Source organism: Mesoplodon mirus, assembly GCF_964341445.2.
Source record: "Mesoplodon mirus genome assembly, chromosome: 1".
Lineage (NCBI taxonomy): Eukaryota > Metazoa > Chordata > Mammalia > Artiodactyla > Ziphiidae > Mesoplodon > Mesoplodon mirus.
The window spans coordinates 7,030,813-7,051,878 of record NC_138976.1 but is presented as its reverse complement, the minus strand read 5'-3'; the positions used below and the strand labels follow the sequence as shown (position 1 = coordinate 7,051,878).

General features: G+C 57.2%; 2 protein-coding genes across 5 annotated transcripts in view; one reads left to right on the top strand and one right to left on the bottom strand.

Moving 5' to 3' along the window:
* Positions 1-79: 79 nt before the first annotated feature.
* CRAT (carnitine O-acetyltransferase) lies at positions 80-15,757 on the bottom strand. 4 transcript variants are annotated; one of them, XM_082627112.1, is made up of 16 exons: positions 15,217-15,757; positions 13,312-13,450; positions 13,084-13,119; positions 12,323-12,586; positions 9,707-9,825; positions 8,523-8,576; positions 7,765-7,930; positions 7,237-7,411; positions 6,597-6,775; positions 5,934-6,034; positions 5,406-5,525; positions 5,120-5,242; positions 4,893-5,028; positions 4,253-4,315; positions 3,354-3,491; positions 80-2,825 (listed from the first exon to the last, which is right to left on the bottom strand). In XM_082627112.1, exons 2-16 carry the CDS (start codon positions 13,336-13,338, stop codon positions 2,610-2,612), a joined length of 1,917 nt encoding a protein of 638 aa, XP_082483238.1. In that variant the 5' UTR covers positions 13,339-13,450; positions 15,217-15,757; the 3' UTR covers positions 80-2,609. The 4 variants fall into 4 exon arrangements, with proteins under 4 accessions (XP_082483238.1, XP_082483240.1, XP_082483241.1 ...); XM_082627114.1 differs by lacking the exon at positions 13,084-13,119 and having other exon boundaries at positions 15,217-15,756; XM_082627115.1 differs by lacking the exon at positions 15,217-15,757 and having other exon boundaries at positions 13,025-13,119; positions 13,312-13,418.
* A 123-nt stretch (positions 15,758-15,880) lies between these two features.
* The window catches only part of PTPA (protein phosphatase 2 phosphatase activator), a 28,098-nt gene continuing 22,912 nt past the window's right edge, over positions 15,881-21,066 (top strand). Inside the window, exons 1-2 of the mRNA XM_082619355.1 lie at positions 15,881-16,176; positions 20,323-20,420. Coding sequence (XP_082475481.1) covers positions 16,146-16,176; positions 20,323-20,420 — 129 coding nt within the window. The 5' untranslated portion in view covers positions 15,881-16,145. The remainder of the gene's footprint in view (positions 16,177-20,322; positions 20,421-21,066) is intronic.

The following is a 21,066-nucleotide window of genomic DNA, read 5'->3' as shown; positions in this document are numbered from 1 at the left end:
TCCAGCCACTGCACTTTCCCAATGGAGAGAACCAAAATCAAGTTCATGCCAACCCGGACAAACTTTTAGAGGATCTAGGTAAAAGCCAAGTGATCTTTATTATTAATTTTATTATCCTCAAATTTCAAATGCTGTATTACACAAAATATATAAACTGAGGACAGTTCTTTTTCACTCATTTTGCAAAAAAAAAAAAAAAAAATCAAGTTCTTCATGTGCATCATTGGCATCAGGGTCTGGTTGTCCCTGGGCAACCTCTGGGTCTGCTGACCTAGTTCTCCTGGGTCCACTAGACAGGCAGTTTGGGAAACAGCAGCACCTCCTGGATTTCATGCATAACACTGTACTTGAAATTTTATTCCAAACATACTGGTGTAACATTCAGACAGCTGGATTAAAAAAATCGATCCTGTAGGAGTATGTGACCTCCCCAAAACTTACCTCCCCTCATGTCCAGAGACCCGTAAGACACTTGCTTGTCCTGCATCCAACACTTGCAAAGTGTGAGGTCACAGGTCACACCCTTGGGAATAATTAACTACATCTTCATCGTTGACTTTTTCCCCCCAGAAGCTCCACCAGGGGACCTCTAAGCATTCCATCTAACACTGATTGGGGTTGTTCTAGGTGTCTTCCCCAAACAGTACTTTGCTGTCCTAAAGAACCGAGTGAGCCTGTGTTACGAGACCTGTAACGACTCAGATGCAACGGAACGACCTTACTTCTGAAGGACAACGTTTTGGGAAAAAGTCCTCCTGCCTTACAGTCAGACCCATACAGTTCTTAGAACTTGAGTTTCAGGAGTCCTGGGTGTGCGTCACTGCAGCGTCCTTGGCCTGCATCACTGTCTCCCCTCCCTGCCTGCCCCTGGCTGGGTCAGTGCAGCTCCGCCCCAGCGCTGCTCACACGGGGCACGCTCAGCTCCTGCTGCGGGCGCTGCTTTCTGAGACCCAGCCTGAGGACACCAGCGGCCAGCCCCGTGCCCCAGCTGCAGAGCAAGGCCTCTGTGCCGTTGAGGTGGGATTCTCTTCAGGTCCTCCTGCTTGAGGTCCCTGAAGGGACACTTGTGCACCCCTGCCCTGGCAATACCCCACCTGCCGGCCTTGCCGGGGTCCCAAGGAGCAGCCAGGTCTCGGGTAACACCCACTCCCCCATGGGCTGGGCTCCACTCCTTGCTCCCCGAGGCTTCGCCCCACGGCGTGGCACGCGCTCCCCGAGGCTGTTCCGTCATCTGCAGAACGGAGACCACCTCAGGACCCGCCTCCCGCAGTGACCACCGCAGGTCAGCCAGGCCATGAAGCACCGCACCCACAGGCTGGGTAGCCTTTCCCACCCTTGGCATCTCCCTTTGGGGCTTCACATGTGTCTTCCTCAGGGCCAGAGTCCCTCCACTCTCCACAGGCAGCCCAGCTGACTTTGGCAGGACACCCTGCCCGTACCAGGTGCATGGGGTTGGGGACAGATACAATGTTCGGACTGGCTGGCCACACGACCTGGTGCCTGGTGGTCCCAGGCAGTGGCTAGGGCTGGAGTCAGCACGGCTGCCCAGCCACCACTCCTGCTGGGCTCAGTGCAAGGCAGCAGATGAGTCCTTGGGCCCTGGGTGTCAGCCACACTGCCCAGACAACCAGACCCGGGGGTATAGGGCCCCACAGTCCCCTGGGAGGGCTGTCCCTGCGCACAGCCCATGGCACTGGAGAGGCCCAAGTCACGGGTAGGTGGGAGGTATCTGTGAAGAACGCAGGCCTGGGTCTGGTGCCGTCCGTCCTGGCCCAGAGCCCTGAGGTCCGAGCTGGCCCTTGGCTCCCTGACCCAAGCCTGAGAGCTCCGCTCCTCTGGGAGCCCTACCCTTGGGCCCACTGGCTGCTTGGACACCAGCTGCCAGATGCGGGGGAAGCTGCAGGAAGGCAAAGCCAGGCATCTGCCGCACCCTGCCTGCCTCCTCGGCTGAAACAACTCTTTCCCAACAAATTTCCCCTTTATTAACTGCCTCGCGTGATACTATTATACAACCAGGACATGGTTCAGGAATCAAGCTATGTGGAAGCAAGCGAGCTGGGGCCTGTGAGCCACATCACCCAGAAGAGCACGGAGCCACGGGGGACGGTGCTGTGACACAGCAAGGGCTTCCCCTCCACCAGCACACCTCGTGCCCTGGCCCCTCAGCCCTGGGGAGGCCTGGAGGCCCCCAGCTCCAGGTAACCCTGTCTCTAGGTCCTTGGGAGCTTAAGGATCAGGGTACAGACCCAAGCCTGGCCGCGCACACGGCAAGAACTGGGCAGAGCTGAGCTAGTAAGAAAGGGACTTCCCAGTCCCCACCCTGACAAGGGATGAGCTCGGCTGTTTCCCCTCCCAGGAGGAGGCCGCGGTGGGTGAGATGCTGGGCGCCGGGCCCGACCTCCTGCTCAGCTTCTGGACTCAGCCCGGGTGCTGGCGAGGACCCACGGAAGGTACTCAGCTCGGCCCCGCGGGCCCCGCTGGGGGATGCCGTCCCAGACTCGGTCGGATCTGCGGGGGCCCAGGGGGAGAGGGAGCGAAGGAGTAGGGCCCGGTGGTGGGCCAGCCCAAGGCGGCTCGGCCGTGGCACCAGCAGGCCTGAGCAGCGGGGCTCAGAGCTTGGCCTGGGGGTGGCTCTGCAGCAGAGCGCGCATGTCCAGGAGCGCCTTCTCCAGGTAGTGTGCCAGGCGGGCCGCATTGGTCTCTGCGCAGCTGTTGTAGGCCGACACGGAGAAGTTGATGTGCGCCTCCATGGGGTTATAGCAGACACCGTAGCCATCTGGGACCACGGGCCCAAAGAACATGACACAGTCTGTCTTGGCAGGGACCTGAGAATGGCACAGGACCAAGGCTCTCATCCCAGCCCCATGGTGGCGCCAGCCTGCCTTTCCACGTCGGCTCCCACCGTGCTCTGCCCGAGACGCCCTCTCATCGTCTCCAGCCGACAGCTTACTCCCTCTCATCCTTTGGGGTGCAGTTCTGGTGTCACCTCCCTACAGAGACTTCCCTGACGTTCCTGAGGGGGACTGTGAGCCCCTGGGGGCAGGGACCGTGGTCTGTCCCTGCTCTATCCCAGTGCCCAGCACAGGCTGGCATGGATCGAACGTTCCTTCACATCTGACCAGTGAATGAATGAAAGCGGGTGGGGGCGGATCCGCCCGAGCTGCAGCGAAGCCCCCTGACCCCAGCTCCTCCTCCAGAACTCAGCTGCTTCGGGAGTGCGCCTGTGTGGGTCACATCACCACCAAGTGACCGTGTTCTGGACCTCGGCTCCACTCAGTGCAGCCTTTGTCCGGCTCCAGTTTCTAGTGGCTTCTGTTCCCTGCCACCCCAGGGCACCTAGGGCAGTGACCCACCTGGCTGGTGGACAGGTTGAAGTGCATGGCGATGGCGTAGGAGGTGTCCATGAAGATGTCGGGCATGCTCACCAGGTCTTCGATGGCCTGCAGCTTCAGGCCCAGGAGGTGCCGGTCGAAGGCCTCCCCACGGATGGCCTGCAGGAAGGGGAGCTGTCAGGAACGGGGGCTTCAGGCCCACGAGGCACCGCTGCCCTCCTCAGGAGCCCGTGGCGGCAATGCCTCTTCCATTCACTGGCCCCTCAGACCCGTGAGACCAGAGCAGCCAAGCAGAAGAGCCCTCACTTCACAGATGGGGAAACTGAGGCCCAGGGACCCACCCAGGGAGGCAGGAAAGTGCAGCCTAAGAGCACAGGACTGCAGCTGGGTGGCCTGGCCTCATCCTGGCAGGGACCTTGGCAGGTCACTTATATGTTGGAGCCTCAGTGTCTTCATCTGTGAAATAGGAACAGTCACTAAACTCCCTTTGCGGGGCGGCAGTGAGATCTAAATAGACCTCTGCATGTGACATGGGCAAAGCCTGGCATGTACAGGCGCTCAGGGCCAGGATGGGAACCAGACCTCCACCCCCTGACTGCAGCCCAAGCTGTCAGACGGCAGGAACCCTGCTGTTTGCCAGCCCGTGCACACCCTCAGCATCCTGGGCTCCAGGGGCATCAGCGGGGAGCCCTGATGACGCAAGATCCAGAGGCCAACCCGGGCAGTCACTGGGCCTCGCCTTGGTTTCTCCTACTGTAAAATGGGGATGTTCAGCTTTGCTCCAACGCCCCAAGCCTTAGGGGAGGGGTGTCTGATGCTAAGGGGAGCAGACGTTTGCTGCAGGGATGGCAGGCAGGTGGACAGGCCAGTGGGAAATGCCCGGGTCAAGCGAGCAGGGACGGGGCGGGGGACCGGCTCACCTGCTCGGTGTAGGCTCGGTGGGCCCGCACGGCCTTCCGCAGCAGCTCCACCTTCTGGTGCTCCTAGGCAGGGCGAGGGGACGGGGCGGGGGGTGGGGGTCGCTGAAGCTTCCTGTTCTTGCCACCCTCCTCAGTGGCCCACTCCCCACTCTAGATTCTGAGCTCCCAGAGACCAGAAACTGGAGCTGCCATCTCTCTGGCCAGTCCCCAGCCAAGGCCTGACACAGGGCAAGTGCTCACTGCTGAGGACTGACCCTTGAACAACTCGGGTTTGAACTGTGCGGGTCCACTCACACGTGGATTTTTTTCAATAAATTCGACAGTATGACAAGACCCGTGGTGGGTTGAACCTGCAGATGCAGAACCATGGATACAGAGAGCTGACTACAGAGTTACATGTGGATTTCTGACCGTGCGGTGCCCCTATCCCCTACGTTATTCAAGGGTCCACTGCAGTTCCCTTTTCTCTTTGGCTGAGAGAAAGCTCCACGCTGATAAATTCATGGCTCCATCTTCCCCTGGATGCCCAGTACCCACCCTAGGACTGGAATACGACAGGTGCTCACTCCATGTTGACAGAACGAGCAGGAAGGGAGCAGGCTCAAACCCAGCTCTCCCACCCTCGCCCCGGACCTCTCACCGTCACATTAGGGTTATCCATGGCCTTGACGAAGGTCAGTGAGTCCATGGAGGCCGAGCGGATGGTGTCGGTACGGCCCAGGTGAAACATGCGCAGAGAGGCGCTTTCATAGGTGGCGCACGCCTGCCCGTAGATCCTGGGTGGGACGTGGGCTGAGCACACTCCTGGCAGGTCCCCCCGCCTCTGCCCCCAGGCTTCATCCCTCTTTCGTGGGGGGCCGGGCGCACCTGTAGTAGGCCAGCTGTAGTGCCATCTGGATGAAGGAGTCTGGGCTCAGCTTCTCAGACTTGGGGAAGTCCTTTCCAAAGTGGTGGAACACCAACATCGTGATGTCCAGGTCCTGGATCATGCTGGGGGTCGGGGGAGGTGGGTGAGGAGCAGACACCTGGCAGCCTCTGCCAACCCCAGGGCGGGGCCGAGGGCAGTCTCAGAACCAGCCAGGCACGATGACACAGCTGACTCTTGTTCTGGCTAGAGGGGCCCGGCCCCGCCTGCCTGGCACCCAGCACTCACATGCTGAGATTCTGCTTGGCCTTCTCAATGTCGTTCTTGATCTCGGGGGTGATGTTGAACCGCAGCTTCTTGGGCATGGGCAGGGGCACCATGGGAGACCGCACGAGCTCGGGCTTCTTCCTGCATGGGACGTGGGGGTCTCAGCCTCCTGCCGGGTGTCTCGGGAGCCTGGGCCCATCCCCGGGATTAGGATGGGGAGGATGGGTCCCCGAAGCTGGCGGGGACCAGCCCAGGGAGACTCTTGGGTTTGTTCTTCTGAAACCTGCCTTCATTTCAGCTTTTAAATGGCGAAACGGAGGAGGGAAGGGACTTGTCCAAGGTCACAAGGCTGAGAAGTGACAGAGCCAGAATTCAAACCCAGGTTTGATCGACTCTAAAACCCATGCCCTCTTCTGGCTTCCTCTGAAGAAACAGATTCCCAGGTATAAGGCAGAGTGCCACTGCTCCTTTGAAGGCTACTCTGTCGCCTCTGTGTCACCTGCCATCAGGGGCTGGAGAACTGGCTGGAGGGTGGGGGACCACACTCACGTGAACTCGATGACGTGGTCCACGAGGGTGACGATGGGGGGTCCCTCTGCTGCCGCGTGCTCATAAACGAGCCCACAGGAGCCGTCTTCTGCCACGATGAACTGCAGAGGAGAATGGGGACCCCGACAGCCCCAGGTCCCTGGAGCCTCTCTCCGGTTGGGTCCCACGGGTAGGGAGTCCCTGAACCATCTCAAGGGGTTCCGCTGACTTATTACTGTTATTCCTGTTATTCCTAACAGCTAACACTCACTGGGGGCCTCCTTGGAACACCTGTCCCGGGTCACGCTAAGCACATCCCGTGCTAAATAGACCTTTCTGAGTCCTCGCAACGACCCTTGCGAGTCCTACCACCCCATTTTACAGGTACAGAGGCAAAGTCGTGACCAAGGTTGTGCCACTCTGCCTGGCCCCACATCTCAGGCTCTCTCTGATCTGCTGATGGATATGTTGGAGGAGTGACGCGGGTTACCGGGCCAGGCCCAGTAATGACAGGCTGACTGCTGCTAATTATAGCCGCGTCCACCTGCTGGCTTCCCCCTTGCTTTACAAGCTGGGAAGCCAGGGACTCTGGGCACCAGGGGAGGGGCAGGAAGTCCCAGGGTAGCCGTGGGCCAAGCCTGGGTGCATGCCTGGGCGGGAGTCCTGGCCCTGCCAGGTCCTCACCTGCAGCGTTTTGTCGAACCAGCGGTTGCCGCTGTTGAGCTTGCTGCCACCCCCGTGCAGCATCTGGCCAGCCACCTGGCTGCGGTACATGCCTTCTGAGACCCAAGGCATGGGTGCGTCCAGGCACACGGTGAAGATGCTCTTCTGGATGGAGTGCACGGACTCCCGGTTCACCTTGTCTGTGGAGATGTGTGTGCACGCGTGTGTGTGGTGGCATGGGGGCCAGGCCTGGGGAGGCCTCCGGAGCTGCAACTGGCAGGCACCTGCAGCCCCACGGCACCCCGTGAGGCAGGGCCGACACCTGACCCGCTCCAGAAGGGAGGGAACAGAAGCCCAGGTCACGGAGAGAGCCGGGGAGGCGGTCGGGGATCCGACCCGGGGGCTGACTCTGGGGACAATGCCCCTGACCAACACGGCATTTGGAGGGAAGGTGGAGGTGGGCTCCTCGGCCAGAGGACTTGCATTCTCACTGCAACTTGCTACTTAGTAGAAAGAATAAACTAACTGGACCCAAGCGCACTGCAGTCTCCTCTTCTGTGGAACGGGGCCGACAGCACCCGCTCCGAGTTGAGAGGACTCAGTGAGACACGTGGCTGCCCAGGGCCCGGTGTGGGCCTCCCCTCCCCACCCCCAGGGGTACCTTTGATGAGGGTGCTGTATGCCTTGGCCCAGGAGTTACGGTGGTTGGAGGTGAGGATGCCCACGGGCTCTTTGTTGGTTTGCAGTGATGAGTTCCAGATCTTCTCCAGCTGCATGAAGATCTGATCCGAGGTCAGGGGCGTCCCATCGCTGTGGTACACATCCAACTCAAAAAACTGTCCGGGCACAGGCAGGTGGAGAGAAGAGGGTTCGTGGGAGCCTCACATGGGCAGCAGTCACCTCCCAGCCTAGCCTCCTCCTGGCCTTGGCAGCCCAGCTGAGAGGACGGCGTCAGGCCGAGGGTGAGGAGATGGCAGGAGGTCCCTGCACTGCTCTCCCCAGGCTGGCCAGGCCCATAGCCCTTCCTGGCCTCCCCCAGGCCGGGGCCTGGCTGGACACCCAGGGCAGAGAGAGGCCCAGGGCCCGCCTGTTCCAGGGGCACATGGGCAGGTGTGTTGGAGAAGCTCTCGGCCCTGCCCCTCTCCTCCTGGCAACCGCGCGGGGGCTAAGGCTGTGGGGGCCCACCCACTTGGTAGTTGTGCACCACGGTGACGTGCATGGGTGGCTTCTTGGTCTTGCTGAAGCTGGTGACCGAATCCTGCTTGGGGCCCGGCACGCGGCAGGAGGACAGGATCTGATGGTACTGGTTCATGCACAGCGGCTTTCCGCCCAGGTGCTCCACGGGCAGGGTCTCGCTGCAGGGGCAGAGGGTCAGGGAGGAAGGCGAGACCCACAGGGAGCTGCTGGCTATGGCTGCGGGCTTGGTCAGGCCGTGGGGCGCACACGAGCAGTGCTGGGGCTCTTCGCGTCCCCCCGCCCCCGCAGCGTGAGGTTGGGGACAGGGGGGCCTGTTGGAACCCGACTGGGTCAGGAGGCCTGAAAGCCACCCTGCTCGTGAGTCACCCTGGAAACTCCCTTCTCCTCTCTGGGCTTCAGTTTGCCACAGGGAAGATGAAGCGGCAAGTCAACTCCGGGGGGGCGGGGGGCGGGGTCCTCGTTGGCTGGGACGCCGATTCCAGGGGTCTCTTGGAATGGGATCACCAGGAGGAGGTCCCGGCAGCTGGGGCAGAGGAATCCCCATGCTCTTGTCTCCCCAGCCCCCAAAGAGGCTGGGTCCACAGGAAGTGAAAGCGACTGGGCTCTGGGCCTGCTCAGCACCCCGGTAGCGGGGCGGGGCCGGGGGCGGGGCGGGGGCTCCGGCTTAGGGTAGGGCGGGGCCGGCTGGAGGGGCTGTGGCAAGGAGGCAATCAAGGCGGGAGGAGACAGGGCGGGGGCGGGGCCTCTCACTTGTCAATCCTGGCCTTGAAATCCAACACGCCCTCGATTAATTTGGCAGCGAACCTGGAGGGACCAGTTAGCGATCAGAAGGCTGTGTGGACACCCAGAAGGAGGTCCCTGGGTCAGAGACACCAGGGTGATGGGAGCAGCCTAGTCCAGGGAAGCGACCTACTGCCTTCCTGCTCTCTCCTGCTTACAGAGAGCCTGAAGGAGTTCAAGTGCAGAACCTGCGTTCCAGTCCCAGCCCGCGTCATCTCTAGGGAAAGGGATTAGGGAGATGCGCTGGGCAAGCGCCTGGCAGGAACAGCAGCATGATTATGGCTGGGCTATGAGTCAGTGCCCTCTGACTCCACCCGTAGAGGGCCTGAGGCCCTGATCCACAGCCTGGAGTCTGGAAGGCCGTCACCCTGCTCCGAAGCATCAGTTATGGAGGGACCTAGGACTGTGGGGGTGGGGAAGGGTGAATGGGGGGGCAGTGGCATGAGGTGCTCCCCTCTCCTAGATCCCTTCCTGTTTCTGGGCCTCTGTGTCCCCCAGGCCACCTTGCTCAACCTGCCCTTCATCCCTGGACTGTCCGGGCCATATCAACAATGCCCGAAGCCTGGGGGTGCTCCTGGCCCCCAGCATGGGTCCCACTGGCTGGAGTTCCTGGGCCTGAACCCCTGGCCCTTCCTGGGGTGCCCTGATCCCTTTAAGAGAAGCAGTGATAGCCGTGAGTGTCTAGTCCTTGGGCGGGAGATCCTCGTCACTGGTATTTTTACCCCTGGTAGGACTGGAGCAGTGGCCAAGGCAAAGTGACATGGCCAAATGTGGAAAGGGGACTGTGTACAAAGGTCACCCCTGTGGCCTGCTGAGGAGAGCAGGAAGGAGTGGTGAAGTGCCAGAACTGGGGTGAGGGGCAGCCTCAGGTTTAGGGGGAGGGAGGGGACCTAGTCTGCAGTTTGGTGGTTAACAGTTATGAAGCTTTGGAGCCAGGAAGATCCTGCTTCCTGTCTGGGTCAGCCAATCCTGAAAGGTGATCTTGGGCAGGTGCCTTCACTGCTCTGATCCTCAGTTTCCGTACCTGTAAAACAGGGATGATGCTCCCTACTTCCTAAGGCTGTTTGTGGGGATGAAAGACAACGAACAGGGCTGGGGCCCTTCCGATCTCCCAGCAGAAGGCCCAGAGCCCCACGCCCACCTTGGCCACTCACCTGAGCTGGCCCTGCCGATCCACAAAGTCTTGCCTGGGCAGCACCAAACCAGGGCTGGAATAGATGACCAGGGGCTGGCGGTACTGGAGATAGGCTGTTTTAAGCCACCAGTCGGACAGCTGGGGGAAGGACCAGAGCCTGTGAGGAGGGGTGGGCAGGGACCAGGTTGCCCCTTGCCCACCAGGGCCAGTGGACCTGGCTGGGCACCCTCTGCCCCTCTAGGGAGCACAGATTCTCAAAGTGAATGCTCAGATCCAGACCCCGCCCAATCCCTTAAACCCAGCAGCATCCCATCATCTTCCCTTTAGATGGAGCGAATCAGCATTAGCGAGGGAAATCAGGCAACACTGCCAAGAAAAAAAAGACCGGCAGGAAACCTGGGGTGGGGGGAAGAACAGAGGCAGAAATATCAACCATTTTTCCTTATCTTCCCCGTTTCAGGTCAATGATTTTAATACTTTTAGAAATAAAAACGTCTGTCTGATAGACAGAAAGGAAAACAGAGAAAGCTACCTAAAAAGAAAGTCTGATGAATGAGTTTTTGCCCATCTCAGGTAGGCACTGTCCAGGTAGGCAGGAGCCCGGGGTTTGGAGGAGCCCTCAGGAATCCTGGTCCCCTGTGGCCTCAGTTTTGTTGCTGTCATACTAGGGAATGGACACGCGCTTGGATCTCAAGGTCAGGGTAATCTGGGGAGCTGACTGTAAAGACAAATCATTGCACTGGTACCAAGATGTAGGTGACATATACTGCGTCTCTACTGGGCTGGCCGTCCTCTGCCCAGGGCAGGGTATCTCTGGGGACTAGCCATGGACATGCTGCTAAAGGCTCCTGTCTTGGGACAACCAGGTGACTGTCACCCTTGTACCTTAGGTGCTGATGGCAACATCGCCCCCACTACACACTCCCCCAAGCAAAGGCCCAATGTGCCTCTTTGTGGCAGGTCCCTCAATCCCTGGAGACCCAGGCCCCACTGTGCTTCTGCATCCCATCTTAAATAGCACTGGGACGTGCCTCTTCACCACACAGACTCCCCTTGGGAAACTGCTGGCCTTGGGCCCCTGGCAAGGGGTGAAGGAGGGCAACGTGCCCGGGTGGCACAGCAGGCCAGTGGGCGACTGCTGTCTGCTGATTTGTGACCTGGAGACACAGCCCCTGATCAGCCAGACCCTCCTGTCTAACTCGGAGCCTCCTGGAGAGCTGCTGTGTGCCTCTGGGATTTCGATCTATCTCTCTGGGCCTCAGTTTCCTCATCTGTAGATCAGGGAGGGGCAGACAGGAACTCCCTCCCCTTGAGGACAGCCGGGCTGGGCTGCCCTTTAGCCAGGAGCCCTCACGCCACCAAGGACCTCAGAGCCTCTGACCCGAGCTCGGGAATCAAGGGGAGACCCTATAGATGTGGGCATTCCCTCAGTGAGAATCTGCTGGGCAGTGGTAGAGCCCCTTAAGAGCCCTGTGAGTGGAGAGGGGGTGGTGCCCCCAGCCCTTTAGCCAGCAGATTCTGTCTGAAGCAGTAGTTCTGGGCTAAACAAAGTTGGAAAACTGCCAGGCCTCAGACTTGCTGAGACCCTGATTCCAGGGTCCAAGGCCCTGACCTGCCAAGGCTCATCTGTGCCCTCCGCCAGCTGATGACTCCCACCTCCTCTGTGCAGCCCCCACCCTTCCCCCCCCCGCCGCTCCCTCGCAGCACCCCTCACGTTGTAGGGCCAGATCTGGCTCTGGTCCTCTCCTGCACACCCGCTTCTCCCTCATTCACCCCTCTCTCAACACATCCCCCTTCGCTTCCCCCACACAGTTGCTTTAGGACAGGACTGTCCACCCTCCACCCCCATCAGCAAGTGCCATGACACCGAAATATACCCTGGACCAAATGACTTCCCACCCTCTCCCCGCCAGCCTCCCCACCGGGCTCCCTGTCCCACCCTGCTTCCCTCCCAGCAGCAGGGCAGTCCTCTCTAACTTCACGTTGAGGTGTAAGATGCGCACAGGCAAGGGCCCGAGGCATCTGTGACAGACTGAGACACTGTCAGTATAATCACCCTGCAGCCCCCTCCCACTGAGCTCAAGTCCAAGTGCCGAATTCTCCTGGGGGCCCCGCCCCGCCCTGCCCTTGCACTCCACTCCAGCCTCTGTCCCTGAACGCGCTGGCTGTTGCCACCTTTGCCTGTGCTGTTCCCTCTGTCTGTCTCAGACCCAACACTGCCTCCTCCCTGCCCTCCCGGCCCCTTCACAATGAAGATGCCACTGTTTTCCACTCTCCCTCTCGCATCGTGCTTTTTATTTCTATAGAACTTCACTGCCTGAGATGAGCTTGTCCACTCGCGTGTGTCCTCTTCCTGCCCTACTTGAATGTCAGCTCCAACAGGCCGCTGACGGTGCCCTTCTTGCTCACCCAGCACCCTGCCTGGTGCCAGGCACAGAGTAAGTGCTCAAGAAACTCCGTGGTGCAAATGGATGCACCAGAGCAGCCCGTATTGGAAAATTTGGGGTGTGCAGCCAGCAACAGGCCACAGGAGGGATGCTCACAACGACCCAGGGTCTCTGGGTGGGGGGTGCCCTGTTCCCCTAACCCTCCACGCGAGCCAAGGGGACTGGTGTGCCCCTGCCTTCTCACTCACCCAGTTCTCCATCTTCCTGGCCCTGCGCTCCAGCCCCTTCTGCAGGCGCTCCCCTACGCCCCCCGCGGTCTGAAACTCTTCCACCAGCTGCTTGGTTTGGGCCCACTCCTCCTCGCTCACGATGGGCTGCAGCGCCTTGAGATAATGGTCCAGGGTCTGCTGGAGCGGGGGCACGGGCAGCCGGGGTAGCGAGTCCTGGTGTGTCTTAAAGCGACTGGAAACCGTCATCAAGGAGGAGGGCTTGAGGAAGCCCAGGGGCTTCACCTGCAGGCAGCAGAACATTCTCTCACATCTCTCACATTCTCTCTCTGTTCATTCTCTCACCGGCTCTGGGAGGCCCTGGCAATCCCAAAACCGAAGTCCTGGGCACTTATGTGCCCGCTCCTGGGGTCAGAGATGGCCTCTTGGGTGGTGTCTGCCCTGGTTTCCCAGCTCTCCAGCTGTAGGTGTCTCCACCTCTTAGGGGCCAGGAGATGTAAGTAGGGATGGAGGAGGGTGGGGAGCAGCCACTGATCTTGGCAGCACTCAGAAGAACCGATTCAGGATGAACGGCACCTACTGGGGGTGGCAGAACTCAGGGCGACCTCTCACCTATTGGATGCACAGGGCCCCCCACCTTTCTCACCCTGGACGATGAGCCAGTCAGCAGTGAGGTGACCACTCCCTCCCGGGGGTCCCCACCTCCTTTTCTCCCATCCTTACCAGGTGGAGACATGGGAGCAAAGAAGAGAAAATCAGATAGGGCCAGACGACGACAGTACCTCTGGGTGAGGGCGAGGTCTTGGGCTTTTTCCTGTCTGTGGGGTGGGGACAGGGGTGGCATGGGGGCAGCGCTGTGCCAAGAGAGAGCTGAGTGGCCTGGCAAGGAGGGTGAGAGCTGACAGAGAGGGAGAGTCTGGAGACTCTGGAGGCGGACAGGAAGAGAGACAGGAGGCTCCGAGGCTGCTGGCAGCAGTGGGCAGGCAAGCGGCAGAGGCTCCGTTTCATACCTTCTCTTTCTGCTGCCCGTCCTCCATGGCAGGACTGAGGTTCTGAGCCCTGTCTGTCTGCCTTGGGCTGGACCTCTAAGCCTAACTGTGCTACCAAGTGGGTGAGCAGAACCTAGCAAGAGGCAGCCACTTGCCCGGGCTGGAAAGAAAAGACAAGAGCCAAGATTCAGGGGGAGGCAGAGGTGGCAGTGGCGGTGGCTACTGTGGTGGCATCTGGGGTTATGGCTGTCGCAGGAGCAGCTGTTCCAGCCTCCTGAGCTTCCAGAAGTGGAGGAATGGGGAGCAGGTGAGAGGGCTGGTAGTGTGCACTGGAGTAGAAGGAAACCTGGAAAACTTTTCCCTTTCTTCCCTGGATGGGCCCAATGCCAAAGAGGCAGGCCAAGAGGTTTTAAAAATGCACCTGTCGGAATCTGCATAGGTGTGTTTGATAAGGGACAACTTGGCTGGAGGACAGAAACTGCTTGGCCGCTGAGGTTAAACCACAACCCTGAATACAGTCCTGAAAATTGGGGTTGGTGCAAAGCAGCAGACACTGGGAAGGGAGTGTAAATGGACATTTCCCTCCAAGACTCTTAGGGTCCTTCTGGGCCACCCTTCCACCAAAGCCTGGTTCTCTTGAGTTGTGGCTCATTCAGCTGGGGGTTATGAGATCTTTGGGCATTAAAAAGAAACCAGGGACTTCCCTGGTGGTGCAGTGGAAAAGACTCTGAGTTCCCAATGCAGGGGACCCAACTTTGATCCCTCGGGGTCTGGGAACTGGAGCCCACGTGCATGCTGCGGCTAAAGAGTCCGAGTGCCACAACTAAGACCCAGTGCAGACATATAAATAAATAAATAAATAAAATATTAAAACAAACAAACAAACAAACAAAAAAACCCAAAGCAAAGAACGCTGGCTTTGAGACTGGACTAGATTTGAGTCCAGGGGATGCTGGCCAAGTCTCCCCTTGCCTCAGTTTTCCTGGCAGTAAAGTGATCAGGCCATTTAGCAGGTCCTAGAAGATGACCCAGAGGCCATCTGTGGGATGGGAACAGAGCTCAGGTGGCAGTGGCAAGGAGGAGATGGAGCTCTGAGGTCCTGGAGAATCTGGAAAAGCCTCTGGGCAGGTGGATGGGTACCTCAGCCCTCTGGGCCCGGCAGTGTCTGAATACCCTTCTTGGCCCAGACAGAGGGAGGTACAAACAGAGATATGCTTGGAGTAGAGAGGAAAGGAATCCAAGTCAGGATAGCAGCACTACCTGATCCAAGCCGCCCCCCGGGGAAGGTTGGGGGTAGGGATGGAGGCACGGGGGTGTGCAGTTGTTAATCAAGTTGGGGGAGTGACTGGTGGAGAGGGAGGATATGGGGCTGCCACCTGCTGCCTTCTGCCAATTCTAAGGACTTTCTGAGCAGCCCAGCTTGATGCCCTCACTGGAGTGTCTCTGGCCACACACAATCCCCCAGGGGCCATTTGATAAGCCCGGGGAAGGTGACCAACTGGATGGGGTTGGAGACGTGGCTCTGGCCGGGGAAGAAATGGCTCAGGCCGAGCGTGCGACAGGCGTGTGAGGCAGAGAATACGGTGAGGAGACACTCCTGGTCTCTCCGCTCCTTGGCTCCAGGCCTAAGGTGGAGGCGCTGCCCGAAGCCAGGGTCCTTACTGTGTCTGCCGGGTCTTTGGAATTTGGCGCCACAGAGCGTGGCTTCGATCTAGCCTCTGACCTTAAGCCTCAGTCTCCCCCTCTGCCAAGCGGAGTTAGCCCACTTGCCGACCCCGGCCCAGCAGCTGCTGGTGAGGCTGGACTGCAGGCACCGGGCCGCGGCCGGTTTTCCCACTCGGGCGTAGCTGCGCTGCTGGCCCGGTCTGAGGCCCGCCCGCCCGCCCGGTCCAGGGCCCGCTAGGCCGGCTTCCCGGCCGCACTCACCACGGTCCTGGCAGCGAAGGCCAACATCTCTGCGGCCTGCCCGCGGACACACGGTCCGCTCCGTCCCCCGCGCTGGGCAAAGTCCGCGCCGCCGCCGTGGGTGGGTTCCCGCTAGAGCCTCTGGGCCAAGGTCGTCGAGTCACGGCCACCAGCCGGGAGAGGCGGCCCCGCGCCCACCCACCGGGCCGGGCAGGCGGCCCGGGGTAGGCGGACTCCTGGGGCGCGGCCTCGGGCCAGTTGCAGGCCCCGGCAGATAGCCGAGAGCGTGGGGCGGGGCCGGGGGCGGGACCAGGGCGCAGTTAGCGGTTGGGGACCCCGCGAGGTGGTGGAACCCCGGAAGGGGAGCAAGGCGGAGGCTGCCGTCCAGCTCGCCCTCTCCCACCTCCATAAGCCGTCCAAACTGTTGGAGGCAGTGGTGTGCACCCCTCTCAGTCCTGTTGGTGCCCTTGAGCGCTGCTCTCAGAGTAGTGGGAAAACACAACCATGTTGACAAGGGAATGTCTTCTACTAGTCCTAGGGATAGCGGCAGAGCCGCGCTGCAAGACGACAGGTGGAGACCGCCCCGCAAAAGCATGGCTGCCGCGCTCCCAGGGCCCTCCCCGCAGGCGGTTGGCGAGTCGCGCGGCGAGCCGGCCGTTGGTGCGCATGCTCTCCGGAGCCCCGCACCAACATGGCCACCGCCTCCGGGTGAGCGCGGCCGCCGCGAGTCGGCCGTTGCTGGGCATGCTCCCTGAGTGCCCCGCATCAATATGGCGGGCGTCCTCGCTGGGGTGACATTAATTCTCGGTTTTCGGCTCTAGCCGGCCGGTGCTCATTTCTCTTCGGAAAGCTCTGAGCGCGTGGTGGGGCCGGGGAAAGGCAGGGTGGGTGCGGGGGTGAAAGGTGAAAGGGGACTGCAGGCATCCAGGCCGGCTTCTGGCGGCGGGAAGATGGCCGAGGGCGAGCGGCGGTCGCCGCCAGGTAGGGCGGAGGGGCCGCGGTGGAGTGGGGGGTCGGGGGCGGTGCCAGGCGTGGGGGCGGGGACGGGGTGTGGTGTGTGGGGTGCTCAGCGAGGGGAGGAGGGTCGGGAGGTGGAGGAACTCGAGGGGCAAACGCTCTTGGGCCCTCAGGAGGAGCAAGAGTTGAGGGGCCCCGAGGGAGAAGTGCTGGGGGATCTGGAGGGAGGGCAGGATCCCGGGACTGCAAAAGGGCGATGGGTGGGGCGTAACGCCAGGACTTGGGGAGCCTGAGTTGCCTGAGGGTCGGGTGGGCAGCCCCGTGGCCCGAAGGGGAGGCCTTTTCCACACCTGTGCTGCTCCTGCTAAAGTCAGCTCTCGACCTGGCGGGGAAGCAGCCAGGGATGGGGGCTGCTGTCTTCATTAGACCCTGCACTGGGGCTGGGGCTGGTGCTCCGTGGGGCCTGCCTCGACCCCTCGGCCCTGACCACCCCTCATCACCTGCTCTCTTTTCCCCCTGGAGATCTGGCTCCGGAGTTTCAGTGGCTAAGAAGTTACCGAGGGAAACTGCTCTTGGTCCTCTAAACCACTAATTTAAAAACGCTGGTTGTACAAAGAGACGGCTTTCTTTCTGGCATCACCATCTGTAACTTTTATTTACACTGTTCATCTCAAATAACTGGGATGGAGGTGCGAGGGAAAGGAACTTCTTAGACCTGTAACGTGGGGAAATGGAAGGGTGTTTGCTGACCCCTCCCCCTCCCCTCCCTTGAGCTAAGAAGGACTTGTAAAATTCTGTCAGAGGTGCAAATAGGTTGGCTAAACAGCTATTTCAAAACAGCTATGGTTTCAAAATGGTTTTGAAACCATTCACGGTTCCTTCTACCTTGTCTCCCCTTTTATGACCTCTGGGAAGGTGTCAGGAGGGAGAAACTTTGAAGATCAAAAGAGGCATCCCCTCTATTCCCCACCCCGCCTCAAAAAAAAAAAAAAAAAAAACCGAAAACAAAAACCCAAAGAGCTGGGTATGGTCTGTTAAGGCATTTGAAACCAGACATTTATTTTGTTTGGTACAAAACTTCTGTGCATGTGCCCTTAGGAGTTCCGGTAATGACATCAGGATATATAAGGCAACCAGAATTATCAGTGAGATGAATGCGTCTGTGAAGATGGGCGGTGGGAGGTGTGGGGGGAGAACCTGTGCACTGAGACCGAGGAAGGCTCAGGGAGGTTATCTATGGCTGAGAAGATTCAGGTTCCCAGGAGGTGTTCCTTCTTTGAAGTTTGAAACAAGGGATGTTTAGGAACGGTGGAAAGAACTGCTTAACTCAGACAGTGTAGTGATGAAAACCTTGGATTCTGGAGTTACATAGACCTGGCTCTACCTGGCACGCTGCCGCCTCTGTGAGCCTGTTTTCTTATCTCTCAAAATGGGGCTACTGTAGCTTCCTCACCGAGCTGGTAGTGTGTGTTCCGTAGATGGTGTGGGCAAATCATGGGGCGTGGGGGTAATCAGTAAATCTGGATTACTGTTATCCTTTTCAAAGATGGTACAGGTTAAACAGGTAGACAGGTTCCCAAATCGTAGGTGATAATATATTATACTCTGTGGGATTTTTTAGGAACACCTAAAACTCTGGATGTTTCTATCTTATACTGAGGGGTTGTAGGGGATCCAACTGTCCCGTGGCACCTTTGTCAGAGGCGGAATAATCTGAGGCTAGAGAGGCTGTGGGTCTGACCTCATTGATCACAGTCTCGAGTTTGAAGGCTTGTCTTTTTGATTTGGGATTGCATGTTCTGGCGAATTGTGTGTGTGTGTGTTTCATCAGTGATTGGTCACAAAACTTCCAAGTAGCCTTTCCACTGGGAACAGGGCCCAGCCCTGTGAAATAACGTCGGGAGGGCTAGTCCCTTGCAGGGAACAGTTCTCGCAAATTTAGAAAAGGGCTCTGTTCCCAAAGATCATGTGCAAATGGATAATTTGGAACATAGAACACATTTTCCCATAAAAACAATGCGGTTAGGTCGCCAGCCTGACCTACAAAGCTTTTAGTTTAGCATCTTACTTGAAGTAGCAATTTATTAATAGTGTGGTCGTCAATTTAAGGTTCTGGGAACAGGACTTGCAGAACAGGTGGGAGGAGGAAGAGAGTTTCCGGTCTGTTCTTTTGGACCCTGGGTTGAATTTGAATTAGGCAGAGGTTTGCCTTGGTCTTATCCCAGATTCTCTGTCTCCTTAGGTCTCCAGGTCTCCTGGCACTTTTCCTTTCCTCAGGGCCTCTCGAGGCAGGCTCTAGTCCCCCAAAGGTCACATGTTCTAGAACCTACTTAGGTCTTTGTTCCCTTTTCTCCATGCAGCTGATGTGAGCTAGGTTTTAGGAGGACAGCAATGGAACAGATTTATACTACATTGTGAGTGACTGATAGTCCTTTACACTTCTTGGAGAGTTTTCATTTTTATTTATTTACTTTTTAAAATACATTTATTTTTTAAAAATTTTATTTATTTTTGGCTACGTTGGGTCTTCGTTGCTGTGCACGGGTTTTCTCTAGTTGCGGCGAGCGGGGGCTACTCTTTGTTGCGGTGCATGGGCTTCTCATTGTGGTGGCTTCTCTTTGTTGTGGAGCACGGACTCTAGGCACGTGGGCTCAGTAGTTGTGGCTCACGGGCGGCTAGAGCGCAGGCTCAGTAGTTGTGGCACACGGGCTTAGTTGCTCTGTGGCATGTGGGATCTTCCCGGACCAGGGCTTGAACCCATGTCCCCCGCACTGGCAGGCAGATCCTTAACCCCAGCGCCACCAGGGAAGCCCTATTTATTTTTTAAAAAATTATTTTTATTTTTTGAGAGTTTTCATTTTTAAAGGAAGGGGCTTACTAATCCGACAAATCTCCAAGAGTAGCTTCAGGCCCACAACTCCCAACCCGTAACCTTTGGGACTAGGTGTATTTTGGAATTCAGAGTTTTTCAGATTTCAGAAAGCAGTGTCCCATAATCAAACAAAAAGATTTATGCAGCAAAACATAAATTTCAGCTAAATGGGATACACAAACTACCCTGTGTTTTCCTTTCCCTCAGCTTCTGAAAATACAGAAACTCTATTTAAAATAGTTTATTTCTGATTACAAAAGCACCACAATGCCAGTTTTTAATAGTACTATGTAGCTTAGAAAGTGGAAGTCCTTTATACATCTTACCTCCTAGAGATGACAGCTATTAACTTTGGTGTTTAATCCTTTAGATTTTTCCAATGCATAAGCTAATAGGTATATGTGTTATTTATATTAGTATGTAATTTTTTTTTTTACAAAAATAAGATTATATTGTATATAATATACTGCAGTTTTGTTTCTTCATTTATTAATATTTAGGCTGTTTTTCTCATGTCAGTAATTTAGATTTTGTTCTTTTCAAAAGCTGGGAAGAGTTCCATCATACGGGCATATCATTATTACTCCATCACCTTATTGATGGATATTTGGGTTGTTTCTCATTTTTTTCAACGCAGTAAGCACTTTTATATACATCTTTGTCTATTTCTGTGGCCACATCTGTAGGGTTGATTCCTATTGTTGGCTCAATGGGTGCAGTATGCAGCTTTTACTTCAAACGACAGTGCTGAGTTGCCCCCTCAGCAGATTCTACCATCTAAGACTCCCACCAACAGTGCAGGAGAGTTCCTGTTTCCCCTTCCCCAATCCGTGCCAGATGTTTTTAATCTGCCAACCTGATTTAGAAAAGCAGTCTCATCTAATTTACATTTCTTTGCTTATTCGGGATGTTGGTAATTTTTTTCAAATGTTTATTGGCCATTTTTTTTTTTCCTTCTTCTCCTTTGAGTTGCCTGTTTATGTCTAAAAGGTCAACTTGACTTTATTTTTCTAACCTTTCTGCCTGCTTGGGGAACAGGAGGAGAGGGCATGGGAGATCCACTGGACGTATCAGTTGTTGAGGGGGTTGCCAGGATTGCCCAGCTCCTTGCAGAGTGAGGAAAGGCAGGAAGCCAGTGGGTTTGGCTTAACAAGCCAATACTTTATCCTGGGAGTACGTGTCTGGTTTATGCTAGGGCTTGCGCGTTGGAGTCTTGGTTTAAAAGTGTGTGTGTGTGTGTGTGTGTTGGGAGGGAAGGATTCTATTTATCTGATTGCTTTTTCATTTTCTTTGTCAAGATTCTTCGGAGGATATCCCTCCAGCCACTGAGAACTTCATCATTCCAAAAAAAGAGATCCACACTGTTCCAGACATGAGCAAATGGAAGCGTTCTCAGGTACCAATGGTGTCTGCACTGTAGGGTCAGAACTGGATGAGAAACTTGGGCTTTTTCAAAGACAGTGGTTTTCTAGGCCTGAGTGGGGCTCTGAGCTCCTGACCTTTTTTGCTTTTGGAGCTAGAGCTGTTTAGAAGCTATGGAAAGAGGTGACAGGGGAGCTGGCTCTCTCTTCCCCCTCAGGGGCAGTACTCAGGGCGCTTTAGTGGGAAGGTCTCTGGGGGCTGGGGTGAGGATAACCATGGAGAGTTCTGCTCCAGATTCTTGTAAGCCATCGCCCCTTGGGTGTTACCGTATTGGCTGAACATCCTACATGATGGAGTGGGTCACTCTGATGCTTGGTTGCAAGTAATAGCAAGTCTGGGAGCCAGTGTATCACAGGGAGAGGAGGTTACCACATGGAAACCTAGGCCAGGGAGGTGGCTGAGTCTAAAACACCGGGGAACTGGGATCCCAGTTTTCTGCACTTCTCAGTCTTCATGGTAGGCAGAAGATAACAGCTTGTACCTTCCCGGCTTCAGGTACAGGCAGTGGAAAGACTGGGACTAAGAAAAAGAAAGCCAATTTCAAGTTCTCAGGGAAGGGCTTGCGTCCAGCTCCATCCAGTTGCCTACACCTGGTCTGGGCAGCTGGAGTGGGGAGTGTC

Excerpts from the sequence above, each read along its gene's own strand:
- CRAT (XM_082627112.1), bottom strand. The coding sequence starts at position 13,338 with ATGGAGGACGGGCAGCAGAAAGAGAAG. Across the intron at positions 5,243-5,405 it reads GCCAAGCAGAATCTCAGCAT|CATGATCCAGGACCTGGACA; the intron begins GTGAGTGCTGGG and ends CCCGACCCCCAG. Across the intron at positions 4,316-4,892 it reads TGGATAACCCTAATGTGACG|GAGCACCAGAAGGTGGAGCT; the intron begins GTGAGAGGTCCG and ends CGCCCTGCCTAG.